General features: G+C 49.2%; 1 protein-coding gene across 50 annotated transcripts in view; it reads left to right on the top strand.

Moving 5' to 3' along the window:
• The window catches only part of SORBS1 (sorbin and SH3 domain containing 1), a 224,916-nt gene that overhangs the window by 192,258 nt on the left and 14,981 nt on the right, over positions 1-17,677 (top strand). For 25 of the 50 annotated variants that reach the window (XM_036111654.2, XM_078077319.1, XM_078077329.1 and 22 more), the window contains 6 exons: positions 136-303; positions 4,061-4,107; positions 7,783-7,897; positions 8,066-8,191; positions 9,673-9,867; positions 11,836-12,606. In XM_036111654.2, the coding sequence (XP_035967547.1) occupies positions 136-303; positions 4,061-4,107; positions 7,783-7,897; positions 8,066-8,191; positions 9,673-9,867; positions 11,836-12,606 (1,422 nt within the window). The remainder of the gene's footprint in view (positions 1-135; positions 304-4,060; positions 4,108-7,782; positions 7,898-8,065; positions 8,192-9,672; positions 9,868-11,835; positions 12,607-17,677) is intronic. The other 25 variants (XM_078077330.1, XM_078077331.1, XM_036111668.2 and 22 more) reach the window with 3 other exon arrangements.

The raw sequence follows: 17,677 nt of genomic DNA on the forward strand, positions 1-17,677 counted from the left end.
TAAGCCCCTCTGACACCTGACCCTCAGCATTTCCCCCCATTCACCCAGCACCTTTTTCCTTAGTTGTTTTGTTGGCAGTTTTCCAACACCCTGGACCAGATGATTCACTGCCCATTTTATGCAATTTCATGGCAGAAACTTTTAGCGGACCAGAGACGACTTAAGCGTGAGCAAGAAGAGGCCGATATTGCTGCTCGTCGCCACACGGGCGTCATTCCGACGCACCATCAGTTTATCACTAACGAGCGCTTTGGGGACCTCCTCAATATAGACGATACGGCCAAAAGGAAATCTGGGTCAGAGGTCTGTTTTGGTTGCCTCGGTCTGCTGCTTGACCCAAAGCAATATTTGCCTCCCCTTAGCATTGCCTTCTGTAGGCCGAATTAGTTCTCCAAACGGCATCTGTCATCCTGGCTTCCATAGGCTTGCTTTGGCTCTTCTGTGGCTGGTCATGGACATGAGTCCCATTATGTCCTGTGCTCTGTATGTTCAAGCATGCCTGGCTGTGGGACCGGGATCTGCTGGCGCGCACCCCCACCCCATGCATGCCTAGAGCATCGGCTGTCTTCACAAATCCAGTCCTCTACATCCTGCATTTTATCATGACACTGTGTTGCCTGTGTATTCTGCCTAGAAACCTTATACCTTAGCCCGTGTGTGTTAGTAGCTATCGTGTGGGCAGTTAGAAGATTCTTCTTTGAAGAAATGGTTTCGTGAAACTTATTATAAAAGTTAGCAAGCAATGCGTTGTTTACACCATTTACCCAGGTCCCGAAATATCAGAGAATAATATTGCCGCTCGGTATCGTATGATGAATTAGTTGAATGAGGTGTTTCGTAGTGCTGAAGCCTCACTGAAAAATTTTGAAACCCAAGGGGTTTTGTGGTTAGGATATGCCCATGGAGGGGAAGAGGGCTCTCTGAGAGACATTTCATTTGTTCCCTTAATTTTGACATTTCTCAGCTGAGATTACAAAACTTAATATTATAAAAGGCATGAAGAAAGCACAAACCTTTGAAGCGATTTTATCCAGGCCTTGGCCTCCTGCGCTCAGGCCAACATGTTGAAATTCTTATGCCGGCCAAACACTGCTGCTTGCGTCAGAGTATGTTTTGCCATGGGACCCGAAGTGGTCCCCTAAGGATTAGCTCCCTCTGGGGAAGTGTGTGTGTCTGGGGCTTGGGAGGTAGGGAGCTGGGGGAGTGACACCGAAGCATATACAGGTTTATAAATCAGTGTAATAGGGGATTGATACTCACGTTTCTACCCTCTGAGTGACAGGCACTGGCTATTCTCATCAAATGGTTTGTTTTTTGTTTTGTTTTTAAAGAAATGTCTCTCTGTGACAAAGAGAGAAAAGAGAACCAGAATGAGAGAAAAGCAGGGAAAGGGAAGGACACTCTACGGTGATGGAGAGAAAGAAAACATAATAAGGAAGAGGCAGAAGTTAGCAGGGGTAACTCCGACACAAGGGAAAGGCAGCCCCCAGCCCTCAGCATTCCAGCTCCTCAGAACCACCCTCTCCCGAAGGCTCTGGTGATGGATTATCCTCATTCACAGACCTACCCGTTGGCTAGTGATGGGGAAGAGGGGAACGCAAGGTGCCATAGGGCTGCATAGATCCATGTATAGGAACATGCACACAGAAACGCAGCTGGGGCAGAACAGCTTTGGAGAGAGGCAGGCAAGCTGCCTAACTCTCCCTGCCTCCCTTCCAGAGCAGTGATTCTCAAACTTGGGTGCTCATCAGAATCTCCTGGGGGCTTGTTAAAATACAGATTGTTGGGCCCCATCCACAAATATTCTAATTCTGCGGTGAGGCCCAAGGATTGCCTTTCTAGCCAGTTCCCAGGTGATGTTGATAATGCCAGTTTAGAGACCCCACTTTGAGAATCACTGCCCTGGATGTTGACTGACAGCCATGGGAGAACAGAGACCAACAAGTCCCAGGTGCACAGGGCTATGTAGATGTACTCCAGCCCCACTGAGTACAATGTGGGTGACCAGTAATTCTGTGCAAGACCCCGTGTGGAGGCAGAAATAGGACCCAGACTGTGCCCTTGGGAAGCTGGGAGTCTAGCAGGGGCGGCACCCTCGTGACCACGGTCTGTGCTGTGGGAGCCGGGGTGGGGAGATCATTGGGCCTCAGGGAGACAGGCAGATAAAGAGGGAGATGCTACTTTGCATAGGCAACGATGACTCAGAATATGTCTTAACAGTTCCATGGAATCAGTGTTTTTCTCAACTTTGAGTAACATATGGATTCTGATTAATGGAAAAAAAAATTTGTTTTCACCAATCCCCAGTATTGGCCTAAGCCAATTTACAAATTAAATAGTTAATGACACACCTGTAAAACTTAATTAATTTGACCGATAGGTGAAATCCCTTTGCCTGAACTCAGTTGCCACACAAAGTGTGAATATGGTGCTGTTTGGTATACATTTTTTAAAGTTCCCACAGCTCTATAGCTGGCTGTCCTTGGGTAGCGACCATCTTTTTTTTTTTTTTTTTTTAATTGGAATCACTGTGAAATTTTTGTCCTTACAATGTTGGTTATCTGGCCTTCTCTTTTGAACGTGTCATTTATCATTAACTCCACATCCGCTCTCTTCTTTTTTGCTTACGACTACTAAATTGTGCTCTTCGGCCACAGACGGACACACATGCAGGCATTGAAATTGTGTGGCATGGACTGTAAAGGAGTCATTCGGTTGACCTCTAATACATATGTGAGCAGATAGAGGCGAAACATCAACATGAAAATGCAAAAATAAATTCCTGTGGGGAATTCACCACCCTTAAGAAAATCCCTACAAGATACCAGCTTGAGGAGCCTGCTAATAAGGGACATATCACTGAGGGGTTTCGGACCTAAACCTAAGCTTGATGGAGCTTTTATTTATTTTATTTTTTTAAGATTTTATTTATTTGACAGAGAGAGAGAGATAGCAAGAGCAGGAACACAAGCAAGGGGAGTGGGAGAGGGAGAAGCAGGCTTCCCGCAGAGCAGGGAGCCCAATGCGGGGCTCGATCCCAGGACCCCGGGATCATGACCTGAGCTGAAGGCAGACGCTTAACGACTAAGCCACCCAGGCGCCCCTTGATGGAGCTTTTAAATACCTTTTTTTTTTTTTCTCACCGAGTCTCCCATTTTCCCCCTCTGCTTTGTCCTCTAATATTGAAGAGAAAGTATGTGAAATTGGGGAGAAATTACCCAAAGACCTTAACCCACGTCAGGAATTGAGATTTGATCTGAGGGATACTTGAGAGCCTCAGCCAACTTCAAAGCAAGGAAGTGATGGACAGAAGTATTTGAGGAATGTTATTTGTGCTCCTGAGTGACAGTAGATGAAAGTGAAGAGAACACAAAGTCAAAGGAAGCTTTGTGTGTGTAGGAGCTAGAGGTCAGACCTGAGCATGCTTGTGGAGGGTTCTGGAGGGAGGGTTGGTATGACTGAGTGACAGACTTGAGGAACTGGAGTCTGAGGAGGACTTCCAGGCCTGGGGGTCCAGAAGGAGAGGGCTACCCGAAAGGAAAGGAAGCTTTGGAGAAAGAAAATGAACTCAGGGCTCGCTTTGTCTGGCTTTTGGGATGATCTCACAGGCCGGGAGAAATCTACAGAGTCAAAGATGATGTGAGAGGTGAATCAGGGTGTCGTCCACTTGCAGATCATAATTTAAGTCAGGAGAATAGGAGATGTCCCCCAAAGAGTAGGAATGTCTGAGGACTTCTGGCCGACTGGTGTGTGTATGTGTTGTTTTTAATAGCCATGGTCAGCTTTGGGGAACCAGCGCTTCAGCTTTGGGACTTTTTGAAACATCTCTTCCCCAAATCTGGCCCTCCTTAGGGAGGTTCTCATGCATGACATAGTTGATCAAACATTCATCTAGTGTTCTGCTGAGGTCAGATAAGTGGAATTTTGCCCAGATTTCTCCACCAGAATGAACTAGTTAGAGTGAATTTTTCTGCTTTGCTTTCTGGAAACTTCCGAAAAATGTGTCCTTTTCATTGTACATAAATTGTGATTTTAAATTTTCACTGTTTCTTGTGTTTAGATGAGACCTGCCAGAGCCAAATTTGACTTTAAGGCTCAGACTCTAAAGTAAGTACTACCAGTTTGTTTTTATAACTGCCTCTTTGAAACACAGCTCACTTGTAGAGATGGAGAACAACGATGATTAAAAACAATAATTTATAGTTTACTACGTGCCAAGCACCATTCAAGTTACTTACATATGGTAACTGATTCAGCCATCACCAGAACCCTCTGGGGTTGGTGCTATTGTTATCCCCGTTACACTAATGGGGAAACCGAGAGGCTGTGAGGTTAAGGAGCTTGCCCAAGCTGGTTAGGGTTAGATGCAGGGGGTTCAAACCCTGGCAGCTTGCTGCCAGAGCCTGGGCTCCTACCACTGTGCCACCCTGCCGCCTCTATCCAGGGACTCAGTTTGCTTGATGAAGTGGTGGTTCGATCTGACCTACTCTTTCTATTTCAGGAACCAGAACCAGTATCTAGAATGATAACTTCATTAGTTTTGCTACAACATCTTATGACATTCAGTGGTTGTGGGAACCCACAGGAAAGCAGTATGTTCCTCAAAGGGCTAGCTCCATAAAATGTTTCTCAAAAAAAGTCTTCCATCCTAGCAGTGAGTCTAGGAACCACCGCACATTATGTCAATATCTCCTATGCCCCCTTCTTCCCACAGAGACTTTGCTATTGGCGTAGTGATGGCTCTAGAAGGCCCTCGATGAAGAAACCTGGTTAGCTTATTTAACTCAGTGTTATCTAATTTTAGATGACCAGGAAGCCTTTGTATTCCATGGGATGAAATTTGGAAAATGCTAGCAAGCCTGGGTTCTACAAGGAACCTGCTCACTTCCTATCTAATTACTGATTAAAGTGGGCCATGAATTGCCATGGTAGCAATAACCAGCAGCCATCCCATTGCCCTGCTGATGGGAGGCTCCACATCTCCATTCGTGGTGATGAGAGGGGAAGCTCTCCATCACTGGACACTGAGTAATGCCATGGAGAAGGCTACTCAGCCATGATTCTGATCTCCTCCAACACGAAATGAGTGACCAGGCCACAGTCTGCAGACCTAGGCACAAATTCTGGTATGTTGGGTTTGATTGTAATTACTCCAGTCCTTTAGCTCATCAGCTAACAAGAGGTAGCAGTCTAGTGTGCTGGACAGATGGGCTCTAAGGTCAGGAAGTCCTGTGTTTGAGTCGTGACTGGGCCCCTTACTGTCTCTGTGACAGTGAGCAAGTCACCAACCTCCACCTCAAATTTCCTCATTTATAAAATGGACATAAAAATGCCACTCTTGCAGGGCAGCTGAGGTAATAGATACAAAACATTTTGCATAATGTAGCAAAAGTCAGCATCTCCCCCCACCCCTTCTTTTTAACCAGAGAGAAGATAACAGAGTTCTATAAATTAATTTTTAGTTTAACCAAACAGTACCTTTTCCCCCTTTTTCCTTTGAATTGAGAGAGGTCCGTGACCATGTTTTCCTTTGAACTGACAGAGGTATTGTGATGATAATCACACAACAATTTTTTCCTTAGAGCAACTTAGAGAAGGCTGATTGAGACAGAATTGTCACCATTTATCAACAGTGATAATGCTGGGGGTGCCTGAGTGGCTCAGTCAGTTAAGCATCCGACTCTTAATTTCGGCGCAGGTCATGATCTCAGGGTCGTGAGATTGAGCCCCACATCGGGCTCCCCACTGGGCGTGGAGCCTGCTTAAGATTCTCTCTCTCCCTCTGCTCCTCCCCATCCCCCACACACTCTCTCTCTAAATAAAAAAAGAATTAAAATGGTGCTAATGTTGGAGAGAGGAGTCTACCTCCTGGCTCCATGCTGTTATTACCCCTTGCTCCCTCCCAGAAAAGTTAATACAACTTTTTTTTAAAAGAGTAAAGGACAGATCCATTGACTTGAGTCTTCTAAACATCTTTAATCACTGGGTTCTACTTTTCTCCATAGTATGTTACTCAAAAAAGTGTCCTGTAGGAGCACTCGAGTGAACAAAGTTAAACAGGTTTCTTACCCGCAGGACTTCTCTGAGCCTCTCCTGTGCTGATAATATACATGGTGACGCTCCAGAAAAGACCTGAAGGATATCGTATTAGTGCTTCTGGAACCTCATTACCACCAGACCTTGCGCTGTGGTTCTTTGGGAGATGGGCATGTGGTCCGCAGTGCAGGAAGGATGACTGCAGACCTCTCAGCCCCCCACAAGCTGTCGTCCTCCTTGCTCACCACGGGGGCCGTGACACTCCCAGCTGCTTCTACACCTGTGGGTCACCAAGGGTGGGAGAGCGTGGAGCGCACGGACCTCCAGCAGGGGTGGATGTGCTGAGGGTCCTGCACATCCACGTGTCCGTGCTTGGGGGCTAAAGAGAGGAGGGGATTCAGACACCCCCAAGGAGAGCTATAGCAAAAAACTGGCCAAAAACATTCTCTCTTACAGAGACAAATGCCCTAGATCCCCTCCCCGGGCTTCCTCAGGATTAGAACCTTGTCTGTCAGTGCGACACCACAAAGGCTGCCTTGTTCTTGCACTCAGCACAGTGAGGACTCGGGGTAAAGTCTTCCAGATGTGCCCCCATTGTTTAGCCGGCGCCCCTCACATAACCGAGCGGCTTCCTGGCACTGCAGAGGAGACAGGCCCACCCCCTCCAAACTGCAGTCAGAGCCTTTCTTTCCATTGCTTTTGGTTGGATGCAAATGGAAAGGATCTAGATCATTTTTTTTTTAATTCAAAAAACTTCAAGCTACAATTGTTATCCTTATTTTGCTTATAATTTATCTTTTTCATCTTTTTTTTTTTTTTTTTAAGGAGCCCTGGTTAGAGGTTAACAGCATCATTATTAAGGCCAGCAAAGGGATGGATGGACATAGAAAAGTTGCAAAAATACATGAAGAACATTTTAAGGAAAATCCACTTTTCTTTCCAAGGTTCCTTTCCCATGTTGAAAAGGAAGTAGTGAATTCCCATTTCCTGAGTGCTAACTCTGTAACAGGCACCGTGCTGGGTGTTTTACTTGAAGTTTGTTGCTACATTTTTCCAGCAACTCTGAGTTAGCTCCTATTTTCAGATAAAGTATCTCAGAGAGATTACGTATCTCGCCCCAGGTCTCAGAGCTAGTAAATGATATAACTGGGTTTTAAACCCGGATCTGCCTAATTTCAGAGCTTTTCTACTGCATGATGATAGACGGGCGGGTGGAGGGTGATGTGGTGGGCGGCTGGCTGGCTGACTGGATGGAAGGACACAAGGATGTCAGTCTATCACAAGTAATTTGAGGGTCATTTCAAGCAATGAAAGCATGCCTTGCCAGGGCATAGAAGGAGCATAGTGAAGACCCTGAAAGTATCTACAGGGAAATGTTTATCATCATTTACTGGACATCAGTTGAGACTACTGGGTGCATTGTTACGTGTTGCATAAATATTCTGAGCGTAAGACCAGCATTCACAAAAAATACATTGAGAAAACCACAACAAACTCACACGGCCTGTGAGCACTTTGGAGTGGGGAGTCCTTTTGAAAGTTATCCATCCCACAGAAGACTGGAAGGATGCCAAAAGGGATGTAACTTCCTGAAGAGTGGGGTTCTCCCTTCCGAATATGGAGGCTCCTCTTCTATAATTTGTCCCCTTTGACCTCACTCAGAGTCTCCTTTTGCTAAAAAATGGAGTGTCTTCATCTTACACATTTTGAGACATCTGCTAACATGCTCTGACCTTCTGTCGACAGGGAGCTTCCTCTGCAGAAGGGGGACGTTGTGTACATCTACAAGCAGATTGATCAGAACTGGTATGAAGGAGAGCATCACGGCCGGGTGGGGATCTTCCCGCGCACCTACATCGAGGTACCATCCCTCCTTCTCTTTGCACAGAAGAGCCCGGTCATGCCCAAAGCACCACTCACTTACCCAGAACTTGTGTTTTTTGTTTGTTTGTTTGTTTGTTTCCTCCCTTGCTCTTATCCCCTCGCTTTCTTTTCTTTTCCTTCTCCTCTGCCTCTTTCCCTTTCTCAGCTTCTTCCTCCCGCTGAGAAGGCTCAGCCCAAGAAGTTGGCACCGGTGCAGGTCTTGGAATATGGAGAAGCTATCGCTAAGTTCAACTTTAATGGTGATACGCAAGTAGAAATGTCCTTCAGGAAGGTAAGCGCCCTCTCTTCTCAGCCCTGGGGCTCTGTTTGGATGGCCCTGTTCTCTCGGGGAGGGGGCGTCACGGCATATGGGACGGCGTCCCGTACATACCATACTAGTCTCTTGGTACCATCACTGTGCCCGGGAGATGTGCCCCGTCAAGGCTTGCATGAAGGGCAGGTGGAGAATTTTCTGAGGTGAGGCATTTAAAAAATAAACCCTAGGCTTTGTCAGGGTTTAATTAACATTAAGTTCACTGACTAACGGCAGTATTTCTGGAGTCTTAGACCTCTTCAGCCAACATTTTTTGAGCATCCAGTGATGTGAAAAGTGGTTGTGACTAGGTTTTACGACATATTCCTATGGCCCAGTGAAGAAGAGCAAGTCCTTTGAAGCCAAAAAGTCAACTTTTGGGGAGTTAAAGACTTTTCCAAGCCGCCCTTTGATCATCTGTAAAATGAAGATAAATGACCCTCTCTTAGAGCTGTTTTAAGAGGATTCAAGGAAACTGCCTCTGTGAAGCCCACGGCATGATGCATGGCATCTCGTCGGTGCCCTCAAGGAGCTCAGTGTGCTCGCTTTGCACACAAGTGAGCTGTGCAGGGATGCCCTTCTTCCCTGTGATCACATGCTCTCTTCCCGTGTCAGAACTCTCTGGCTTTACTGAAGTTATTAGTTACTAATTTTAGTGAGGATTTAGGGAAATGAACACATGCCTTAGAGAAAGATGAACTACCGTATGGAAAAGAGAATCACCCTTCATGCCCAATATCAGGAGACCAGTAATTGAGTCATTATATGTGTGTACAATAGAACGGCCTGCAATGGGCCATGATGCTGTTGCTGCAATAGGATTAAAACTGTAGAATTCTATTTGTTGATAAAGAAGGTGGTTCATTCTATGTCATAAAGGGTGAAAAAGAAGGTTGGAAAGGGGAATACAGTGCATACTCAGTTTTCGTAAGTAAAAAAATATGTGCAAGTCTAATTCACATGAACAGAATTAAATCTGGGAAATACATATATCAAAATATTAACTGTGGTTACCCCGAGAGATAATCTTCTAGGTAATAATAGTTTTCTGCTTAATGTTTGTGTTTTTACTTTTCTATAGTGGTACAGGGAAAAAGCAAAGTTCTAAAAAGGAAGGAAAAAAAAGATAACGCTCCAAAACCTTTGCTTTAGAGAAACTTGGATATCAGTTTTGTGATAAATGAGGCAAAACCCCTCCATTTGGCTGTTGGTTAGGGGGGATGACTCTGACCTTCTCCTTTACTGCAATATTTAGAAACTAAGCTTCACTTCTCAGCCTCCAGGTAGCTCCCCTGTCAGCACCTCATCTCCGTGACACGGATTTTATCCGGGTCTAGCAAGGAAGGTTTTTCTGAACAAAGGATGTGATAAACAATGAAGGATGGCACAGGGTGCAGGCAGGGGCCTCAGACCTGCCGAGGCATGGTGGCACAAGGACCCTTCCTTGCCGTATCTTGCAGGGTGAGAGGATCATGCTGCTCCGACAGGTGGACGAGAACTGGTACGAAGGGAGGATCCCAGGGACGTCCCGGCAAGGCATCTTCCCCATCACCTACGTGGACGTGATCAAGCGGCCCCTGGTGAAAAACCCCGTGGATTACATCGACCTGCCTTTCTCCTCCTCCCCAAGTCGTAGTGGCACCGTGAGCCCACAGGTACCTAAGCTTCTCGTCCCTGGTCTTCACATTCCTCACGACCAATCCACAGTGCTGCTGGCACACAGCCTCTCTGGGGTGGTTCTGCAGCACTGTGATTAGGAACCATCTGCAGTAATGCAGAGGATACACACCAGGGTTTGTTTTCATGCATACAAATGACACGTTTCGAGAACTTGGGAGGGAGAACTATTATCGTGGGGAAAAGAAAGAGCTTAAGGTGATGGCTCTGGGGATAAGATGATAAGGGCAAGAGAAATGAGAGACTTTAGCAGTTGGTCCAAAACTGTATAGGAGCAGCCTACCCTAGGGGAAGCTGGTTGTCTGGGGACCACCAGTGTCCCATACGTACCATGACCCAGGAGGGTTCTCTTCATCATCTTTTTGGTCAAGGCTGGCCTGCAGAAGGCAAAGATTGAAAGAGAGAATTTCACGTTCTCATCCTCAGACATATGGACCAGATCCAGAGTATTCTTTGCAAGCAAGAACCAGGCTGGGAAGGGAACGTATAGCATCTCTGTCTACACTGGGCCGAGAGGAAGTAGGTTTATAGGCATAGTAAGATGTTTGCATCCCTAAACATTACTTATGAACAGACTTGTTTTAAAAAATATAATTATTCCAAACCAATCCCCACTTCCCCAAAGCCAAGAAAGAATTAGGACCTTGGGTTCAAAAGAGGCATGGTGGGGTGACTTCCTGTGAAGACCACTGACCATACCACCGTGGTAAGTTGTAGGGAGAATGGCCAGAGGTGTGAGAACAGGACCCGGACCTGGACTCGGGATGACACTTGGGTGGTGCCTCTTTTCTGTCATCCTCTCATTATTTCCTCCTCTCCCACCTGCCCACCCCTGACCCCAGGGATGGTTCCTGGCAGAAAGCATTAGATGGGCTGACCCAGGGCTCCTGCACAGCGAGATCCATCTCCGGCGATCTCACGGGGAGAGGGCGTGGGGTCGGCGCAGGCCATTCTGCTTCGTAGTAATTCGAGTAACTCAGCGAGATTTTTCGCTTGACTGTAGCCAAGCACAACTGTAAAACAAGAGGACTCCACTGCTCGTACCCCTGTCTGGAAGGCTCTTTGCTGAGAACTCTAGAGAGAATAAAAGCCCGAAGAAGGGGCAGGGCAGTGGCAGGGCACCTTTTTTCCTTCGTGCTGGTAGGTCAGGGCCTCTTCGGTGGCAGCGGGGTTGGGGTGGGGTGGAGTAGGATGGGGGCCTTCCAGTGTGTCCCTCTGGAAGTCTGATTCTGCAAACCGGGCCAGCGCCATCTGACACCGCCCCAATGGGCCCCTTTCTCCCGTCTCTGTTCCACTCACTTCGCCCGCCCCTCCTCCACCGCCGGCACACACCGCGCACACACACACCGCGCGCACACACGGCACGCACACACACCGCGCGCACACACGGCGCGCACACACACCGCGCGCACACACGGCGCGCACACACACCGCGCGCACACACACCGCGCACACACGGCGCACACACACACCGCGCGCGCACACGGCACGCACACACACGGCGCGCACACACACCGCGCACACACACGGCGCGCACACACACCGCGCACACACGGCGCACACACACACCGCGCGCGCACACACACGGTGCGCACACACACGGCGCGCACACACACACGGTGCATACACACACGGCGCACACACACACCACGCACACACCGCGCACGCACACACACCACGCGCACACACACACGGTGCACACACACAACCCCCACACAAACACCACGCACACACACACCGTGCACACACGCATGCACCCACATCCCACTTTCTCTCCAACCTAACCAAACGATTTCATTTTTTTGGACACCAGAGTGTCCTCGTCCTCCGCATTTCATTCCTCTTTGTATATCCCTTGTGATTATTTTCCTCCTGTCTTCTTTATGCTGACACTTGTACCTTTTGCTTCTTTCCTTTGTTTTCCTCTCTCTCCTTTTCTTTTTAAGTTTGCCAGTCACAGCAAGCTCATCATGCCAGCCCCCTCATCCCTGCCCCACTCCTATCGAGCCCTGTCCCCCGAGATGCACGCTGTCACCTCTGAGTGGATCTCCCTGACTGTTGGGGTCCCAGGCAGGCGGCCTCTGGCCCTGACCCCACCCCTGCCTCCTCTGCCGGAGACTTCTGTCTATGACACCGACCACCTCGCCTCGTGGGCGAGGCCCGGTTCCTCTCTGTCTCTCAGCCTTCCCCATTCGAGCTGGTCTGATCTTTCCACCCCACGCTCGATGGCTTCTCCACTGGCCCTGCCTCCCCCCCACAAAGCTGCCTCCTTGGCACACGGTGCCCCCGCCTCCCTTCACGTCAACGGGGACAGTGGTGTCCACGTGCCACCGCCAGGTGTCCGCCAGGATAGCTTCTCGCAGCTGCTGCCGGGGAGCTCTGATAGGGTCATCTCGGAGCTCAGCAACGCCTTTAGCAGCCAGGGTAAGCGGCAGCCGAGGCGAGAAGAGCGCGGACAGTGTGAGAGATCAGAGCGGGAGGCAGGTGAGAGATGCCCCGGAGCACCCAAGATCTCTAAGAAGAGCTGCTTGAGACCTTCAGACGTGGTCAGGTGCCTGAGCTCGGAACAGAGACTCTCAGATCTCCACGCGCCCGAGGAGAGCCGGCCCGGCAGGCCCCCGGGTAGCCCTTTGCCGGGAAGGGAGGCTGAGCAGACAGACCTGCATAGAGGTGGCGAGCAGGCTAAGAGGAGGGCCGCTCGGAGTGCTGTAAGCCAGGTAGGCCTGCAGCGTGACCGCATGTGCCTTGGCAGGGTGGGCTGGACGTCTCAGCCGTGGCCCGCCTACCGCGGCCCCGTGGATGCCGGTGAGAGCCCTTCGCTTGCCTTGGGGGCAGAAAGAGTACCCAGGAGGGAACGGAGGGGCCATCGATTAAGGTACCAGGCTGGGGACAGCTGGAGGCAAAGGACAGTCAGCACTCTGGCCTCTTGAGGCGATTCAGAAGTCACTCCCACTTTGGGTGCCTCCTGGCCTGGTGCCAAAGCCCCACGAGAAGGAAGGCCTTCCTCACGTCCATTCATGCCTTGGAGACTTCCCTCGGTTTGCTCTAACACAGCTGAGAACACCAGGCTTCAGTTTGGCTCCGTGTGGTTGGTTTGGTGTGAGCTGCACTTTGTGTCCGTAACGCGTGGTGCTCTGCCAGTGCTCAGCTCTGTCAGGTCTCCGTCCCGTCTCGTGTTCGTGTGGGAGCACAGGGCTTCTGTTCACTGATGAACAAATGCATGTTGGTCCTAAGGAGGTGCATGCAGACCCAGCGCTGGGGCCCCAGCAGGTACAGGGTCCTGGAATGGGCACACCAGGTTTTTAGGTGACTGTCCCATTTTCTCTCTGGGTCAGCTACAAAGATTTCAAGGACCAAAGTGGCCTCAGGGTGTTTTGAGGGCTGAAAAACTGGGGATGGGGATGAGGACAAACGTGGCAATTAGGTCATGATTCTAATTTTGGCAGTGCTGTTCAGTACCCTAAAAGTCAAAGACTTCGGGCAGTTTCTCCAAAGTAGCTGGGGTTGAATGCCAGTTCACCTCTTAGCGTCTGTGACTGGGAGTCACTTCCCCCCTCTGAGCCTCACCTGTAAAACAGGCTCACAGCGTGGTTGACAGGGTTCCACAGAGTAATGCATATGAAATACCACGTGCAGGGACTGGGAACAGAACGTGGTCAGCACTTTGGCAGCTCTCCATGTTGGACGATCTGGAGCTGCTTCTGGAACGGAGAACATTCTAGAATGCCTTTAGTATCAGATGGAATTCTTGAAGAAGCCTCATTTATTGTTTACTATGTACAATGCCCACAGTAGACTATGCTTGATCCTCAGACCTGCCATCCTAGTTTTTCTCTAAAGTCACTCAACAAGTATTTATTTCGGGCCTGTAGACACCACTCTGTAGCGGGGCAGGGGACTGGGGTCAGTGCCTCCCTGCTCTGGAGGAGCCTGTGTTCTAGCAACAAGACAGGCACAGCGGCATCATGACTGCAGTGACAGAGAAGTGCTTGAAGACCACCGGAGCTCAGAGGCCTGAGACACCGACGAGGCCGGACCTCTGGCCCCAGCGTAATGGTTAGGAGCAGAAAATCGCTTTCCACGGGAAGAGCAGTGTGGGATAGTGATAAATAATCAGGCCAGCGAGCCACAGTCTTCTCTGTGCAAAGTAGGAGTAAAAGTGGTCTCTCCTTCAGAGGGTAGTTGTAAGGATTAAATGAGCTAAGAGTGATGGCCGGCCTGTGGGGCGGCTCCATAAAGTGGATTGTTTCTCCAGCTCTGAGCATGGGACCTAGGGAAAATAGCAGAACCTGGGGAAGGCCTTGCCTGGTCCCAGAGCAGGTGCTCCTGGAATGTGCGCTCCAGGAGGAAGAGAAGGGTGTGTCCAGCTAAGCAAAGAATAGTTGGTTGGGGAGAGATGGTGAAGGGGCTAGCTGAAAAGAATTCAATGTCTCTGATGTGGGAACAGTTCTGTAAACGTCCTAAGTCAGCCCACGGTGCCTGGAGACCTCATTATTGTCGGCCGTGAGTCATCAGCACAGCCCAATTCCAGGACCCAATGTGTACAGGAAGTGCGCATAGTGCGGGAACTCCGGGTGAGTTGAGAGGTATATACTTCCCGCTTCCTAATGGAGGATGGGGGGGCGGGGGAGGTAACTGGCAACATGGGAAGACAGGCCCGTTGAAAATTGGTGGGCCTCCAGAACCCGAGTGTACCACTTCCTGTCCCCGCCCTTCCTCCTGCTCTTCCAGCGCCAGTCCTTCTCCATGGGTGCGCCCAGCCCTGGCCCCGGCCTTGCTCCCTGCTGAGAGCTGGAAGGTTGTGTGAAGGGGGCCCCTGCCCCCACGCCTCCCGCCCAACCCCTCTACTTTCCTCTCCTGTGACTGGGAACAGGAGCCAGCCACTCACAGAAGGGGGACCTGCAGAAGCTCCCTGCCCCTTGAGGCCCTCTTGGGGTGACAGAGCTAAAGATGGAAAGGACTTCAGGGACAACTGTTCTTTGGTGGCCTGTGAGCTTGCTGTGGCCTCAGGCTATGTCACTTATTTGGATAAATGCATTCCAGACCAGCGTGTGTGATCAGGAAAATCGCCAGTCACTGTTCTCCTTGCTGTGGGGAACTGAACAAAAGTTCAATTTTATGATAGTTGTTAAGAAGCTAGGTTGAATATCTGACCAGTAAGTAGAGGGAATTTAGCGGCGTACCTTAAATGAAAAGACAGTCTAAAATGTTAGGATCTTTTCTTCTTTCATTGCTAATATATCGAAGGCCTCATGTGATCTGGCCATTTCAGACAGCAAGCCGGCTTCGCCTTCCACAGCCTCCCTGCTGGCTTGCCTCCGTAATTCCCACCTGTCCTTCACTTCTCCACTTAGATGTTACTTCTTCCAGGAAGCCCCTCCTGACTGCTTCCCCTTGCCCCTGCAAGACTGGGTTAAGTGCTCTGACTTTGTGCATCCACGGCCCTGGCACCTGATTTGGGGGATCTCAGCTCTATTGTCTTCTTACCTTCACTTGTCTGTGTCGCCATTAGAGTGTTAGCGCCCTAAGGTCAGGGACCATGACACCTCATATTTGGAAGGTACTCAATAAATACTTGTTGAGTGAAAGAAGAGATAAAAACGTGTCTGACCCCAATTAAAGCTATGTATGATCTCCATTGCAGGGGGTGGTTAAGATAATTACATATATATTAATATGTATATTATTATATATATAATTATAATGCAGACAGGGAAGGAGAGTCAGTTCACCCTGAAGGTTCAAGATGAGAAAGAATAAGCAACAGGAGGGAGAAGGTGGCAGTCTGGTAGATTTTGTAAAGAAAAGTGGCATTTGACATGGGGCTTCAAGCACAGGGAGGTTTATAATAGGCGAACAGCAAGAGGGTGTCAATTAAGGCAAGCAAATAACCCAGCCAAGACCCACAGGTGGGAACAGGAAAGGGGGCGCGGGGAATTGTGAGTTTTGGGTGAGGCTTAGGAGGTCCACAGGTGGCTGGAAGAGGAGAGTCTGGGGAAGGGGCTGGGAGTAGAGCCGGGAAGCACGTAGACACCCACCAGCAACGTCCAGTCACCTTCCTCACAGTCACGTGCCCCTTGTGAATCAGTTGTCAAACTTCCGTATTTGGTGCTAAGTCCCTGCGTGGCTGCTTCCTCCCCCCTTCGTCACCTGTCCAGCCCCACCCCTGCCGCCCCCAACGCTCTGTGAGTGGATGAACACTGGTGAAGGGCTTTGGCTTTTCACTCCTTTGTAGACTCCCAGACTGAAATCACATTGGGTCAGTTGCTCATGTTTTTAGGTGTGTGTTCTTTAGACAGTGGAAGGCGTAAAGGAAGGGCAGGGGGTGTTTAGGGGAACCACCATGTCGTGGGGAGAGCACTGTGCTGGAAGTCGGGATCCCCGGGCTCTGGCCCGGCACTGCTTTTGGCCTGCTGTGTGTCTTCGGATGAATCACTTCCTTTCTCTGGGAGCTTCCTCATCCATAAACAAAAGATATAGACAAGAGAACTGAAGGTCTTTTTAGCATTGATGTTTTATGATTAGCTAAAAATCCTGTGTGAATAAAAGGGGAAAGAAGGAACAAATGCAAAATTTTAAGTAGGGGGTTTATTATTAAACCTTCAGACCTTCACAATTGAAAAATGAAAAGTTTTCCCCTGGTTTGGGGGGTGTACTAGGACAAAAACATGCATACAAACAAAATGCCCAAGAGTTCAGAATTATCAACCAAATTCTTGGATTCTGTCGGGCATCATTTTGGCCAAGAAGGATTAGGGTGATCAAGACCGTGAAGGGGAAGATCATCTTACAACTCTCAGTCATTAGCATCGTCAGCTGTTGACTGAGCTTTCCCGAGAGAGGCACCGTTTGCTGACTGGCGTCAGCAGCAAGAGCTCCTACAGTTGGCATGAGAGATCCTCACAGAATTTCTGAATTAAAAAGAGTCTTTACAAATCACCTACTCCAGGGACTCGTAACCTTTTCTAGATCACAGAACTTTTGAGAATCTGAGGTCAGCTGAAGACTCTGGGCCAGTAGTCTGGGGACGACGAGGGGAGCACACACACAATTTTGCATCAAGTTTCAGGAGATCCACACCTGCGTCCATCCAAAAGCTTCCTGGGAGTCCGTGCCCCCCAGGTCAAGAGCCCCTAGTCTATTCTACTTTTATGATGAGTTGAGAAAAGTGACAAAAACCTTTGTGATATTTGTTTGAGTCCCAAAGGGAAGGAAGCCAGTCAACAATAAAATCAGTATTCAGGAAAGCCGTGTGTCCTCAAAGCGTCTGAGAAGCACCAGATCAAACTGCACAGCCTTAGAGAAAGGCGAGGAGAGAACGCTCAGGTGATGACAGAAACAGGCTTTGGCGGATTCAGAGGGAATGGCCCTTACTGTGTGGAAGCTAGCTTTGTTCCCAGAAAGGTAACAAAGACAGAGTCCTGCTTTGAGCATGGGAATTAAGATGGAAATGTTTTCCTTTGACTCACTCAGAAAGGAAATCTCTAATAATTTACAGGATGGGGAGAGGCGTTGGCTGCAGTTCCAAAAATAACCAGCAGGTGTTCTCTCAACACCTGAGGTAGGGAACTAAGACCTCAAGTTGAAGTGTCCACCCCTCAGAAGGTGTTGGGAGCAATGGTAGCAACCGTCATGCCAGCTACAGAGTACCTCCTGAGGCGACCTCCTGGTCAGTGACCTCTCCAGCTACTCTCATGTGTCCCTCGGGCAGAGCTCAAGCTCAGAGAATCAGGGTGTAGCAGGATGCCCAGGGCTCGGGGTCTGAGAGCTCGGGGTTCACATCCTGGC

The sequence above is a fragment of the Halichoerus grypus genome, chromosome 7 (genome assembly GCF_964656455.1).
Source record: "Halichoerus grypus chromosome 7, mHalGry1.hap1.1, whole genome shotgun sequence".
In the NCBI taxonomy this organism is placed as follows: domain Eukaryota; kingdom Metazoa; phylum Chordata; class Mammalia; order Carnivora; family Phocidae; genus Halichoerus; species Halichoerus grypus.